General features: G+C 36.1%; 1 protein-coding gene across 2 annotated transcripts in view; it reads right to left on the minus strand.

Annotated features, from left to right (window-relative positions):
• Nucleotides 1-3,101, minus strand: part of LRP5 (LDL receptor related protein 5) — a 107,498-nt gene that overhangs the window by 86,659 nt on the left and 17,738 nt on the right. The window contains exon 1 of one of the 2 annotated variants that reach the window (XM_027882203.1): nucleotides 415-608. The exons of the other annotated variant lie outside the window; for it this stretch is intronic. Within the exon in view, the coding sequence (XP_027738004.1) occupies nucleotides 415-454 (40 nt within the window). The 5' untranslated portion in view covers nucleotides 455-608. Of the gene's footprint in view, nucleotides 1-414; nucleotides 609-3,101 lie in introns of those variants that run through there. 2 annotated transcript variants of the gene reach the window in all.

Genomic DNA, 3,101 nt, shown 5'->3' on the forward strand with positions numbered 1-3,101 from the left:
AAAAAAAAAAAAAAAAAAAAAAAAAAAAAAAAAAAAAAAAAAAAAAAAAAAAAAACACCCACACATGATAAGCACTTTTTTCAGTTGTCTTTAAAACTGGCATTGAAAAGATGCCAGATGAATAGATGAATGAATATCATTCTCATTCAGATTTTCCAAACCAAAAGAAGTCACTGAAGTACTGCACTGGATTTTGTATTTTGTTACCAACTGGGATGGTGAGTGAGCTTACACCAATTCAGCTTGGAATTTTCCAAGAAAGGTTTAGGATTCAAGCACTTACACCTTTAGCAACCAATCCCCTAACAAGCGTGCACAACCTTAAAACTTCACACTAACCACTTTCTGATTAATGTTTTTCCTGCCAGATAAGTAACAGTCATACAAAAAGTTTCAGGGAGAAGGAAAACATACAGTATGGCTGCCGGTCTGGACTCAGGACCTGGATGTCCATCGGAGAATACAGGGCAGAGAGTATTTCCCTCCTTTTCTCTCCTGTCCTTTTGTTACAGGCGTGAATGGAGCGCGTTTGCCAGTCCGTCCAATACAAAGTGTCCCCAGACAAGGTCAGAGCAAAGGGGTGAGTAAGACTACCTTCAACAACTTTTTGCCTAGGTGAAAGAAAGAGCAAGGATTAAAAATGGATTGCTTCCGCTTGTTACCACCAGAATAAAAACCTGGCTTTGTAGAAACTGATACAGGAGCTGTCGTCTTTTAGCAAACTCACTGGACCTAAAGATTCACCTGGCGATAAAAGTGACAACAAACTGAAAAATGTAAAGTAAGGCTTTATGCCTTCATAGCAATAAAGACACACACAAACTGGATTTCATAGCATCAAAGCATCTGATTCAGTTCTACACTGACCACTGAAGATTCTTAACTTCAGGAGCTCTGCAAATACCTGAACACAACTGACTTTTCAATGAAACATAAGTCTGAACACTGCCCCTCCCATTAAAGCATCATAGGACAACTTTGCCCAGAACTTCAGCTGCGCTGAGTCCTTACTTGTAGAAGAAAAAGGAAGAAATTAGCTAAGAGTCTCATTAAATTAGCTCTCTTTAACTTAGTCAGCAGCAGAAACAAATATTTTTCAGATTATCTTTTTCATGTAGAGCAAGGGTCACTTATACTTTTTCTAATTTATAATTAATACAAATCAGAAATATTTCAAGATGTTTCTTCAATGACCTCATTCAGCTACACTTCTGAGAATGCATATATTTTCACACTGGTTATTAGCTGAACTGAAAGCCAAAAAACACATGACGTTTCTAACATTTTTTCACAGGATCCCCAAATTTATACCTATTGCAATAAATTTGTATAATTCAGATCCAATAATTTTGGACACATTTATTAAGTCAGAGAAAAGATACTTGACAATTTCTTAGTCAAAACAGTACGTAGTCAGTTTTCACAAAAATCATGCAGTTTAGGTATAAAAAAAGGCATGCCCACACCTCTTAAACCAGAGCTATGACACACCAAATCAGTATCCAAAATTATTCATTATACAACTTTTAGAAAGCAGAAGTATCAGTGTCATCCTGAAGGAAAGTGACAAACTTATTTTTCTTATACCTATATTCAGATGTGCAGTCAATTTTTTTCAGCTGAAGAGATTTAAGGAAAAACAAAAACCAGCTAACATTTGGGAGGGAAAGTATTCTGTTTTATTTTGAGCAGCGTAGGTACTTATTTGCACTTTCCAGGATGGGGGGAGAATTAAAAAGTATCTCAAAATTCTTGATATATATTCAGATATGGACAAGTGTAAAGCAGACTGACACATGCAAACAAATATTAGCATATACATGAACAAAGCAGATAATGTGGAAAAAAGAAAACAAAAATATTAACGATACTCCTTTTCTAGAGATAAAATTGAAACTCTCCTGAAATTTCTTATTCAAATTATCACTACTTCTTTCACCAAAAAACACAACAGAATAAATAGAAATACTAATTTCACTTTCCACTCTCACCTTTGGTGTTTCTTTTTGACTAATAACAGCAGTGGTTGTATTCTAATATCATAGCAGCTGTTTTCCACTATGTATTGCCCTATTTCCATCATTCTTAGATATCAAGTCTCCCCTTCTTCTGTAATTACATCCCTTGAAATAGTTCCAGCCAATGTGCTTGCAAACTGAAGCTTGCTAAGATACAAGACACAGATTGCTCCAGTATAATTAATCCACCACACAGAATGCAAATTTCCTTTTTATTTGAATTCTGAATTAATTCTGGGATGGGAAGGGTGGAAGCATTTGAAACATTACAGATTTTTTTACTGACATGTATGAGTCAAACTTATTTTACTCCATATTTAAGGCACAGAAGCAACTTCCCAAGTTATCATCTAGTCTAAACAATTACAGAAGCTACTATATTGAAAACTGCCTAAAAGTTCACATGCAGTTAGACATAAGAAACTTTCAGAGTGCACCCTTGACAGGAATATCCTGACCTCAAGAATGCATTTACATACTCTAGCAGTTGAGTAAAATATGCAGGAGTGAGCCAATTTTTTTCTGTTAATGCAAAATACCTTATTTTTTCCTAAAATACTATCGCATTTCTAGTTCACCAGAAATCTGCTTGGGAGGTGGTGCACATGCGCTGATCTATCCCAAAGTAATTTGGACAGACTGCTGGAATTAGTGTATTCAAAGGCTTGCTCCCTTTTAGCTGGCCTTTCTCTACCTTGAAATGAGCAGAATAGATTTCACTTGCCAGTTACAACCTTAAGGTTTACATTTACACGTACGTCCAAGTAAAGTTTATACAATTTGCATGTGCCTGATTACCACAGAAACAGCCTGGAAACCTTACACTCTGCCACTCACCCCCAAACAGGACAAACACATTCATGTTGTTAAATGAAAATCTTTCTTTCTGTCTATGAACCTGCAGCCAGCCTTTGAGCTACCACTGCCTTCCGTAAAGGCCTTTTTTCCTTGTCTACACTTCTGACTGTCAGTCAGTACTTGTCACTTACAATGCCACCATTATCTAACTCTTACACAGTGCTCTCCAAGGAACTTCAGTGTTTTATAAAGGACCTTTATAAAGGTCAATATTGCTATTCTTCT

Source organism: Empidonax traillii, unplaced genomic scaffold, assembly GCF_003031625.1.
Source record: "Empidonax traillii isolate 1590-97213 ecotype Southwest subspecies unplaced genomic scaffold, ASM303162v1 scaffold103:size1334136, whole genome shotgun sequence".
NCBI lineage: Eukaryota > Metazoa > Chordata > Aves > Passeriformes > Tyrannidae > Empidonax > Empidonax traillii.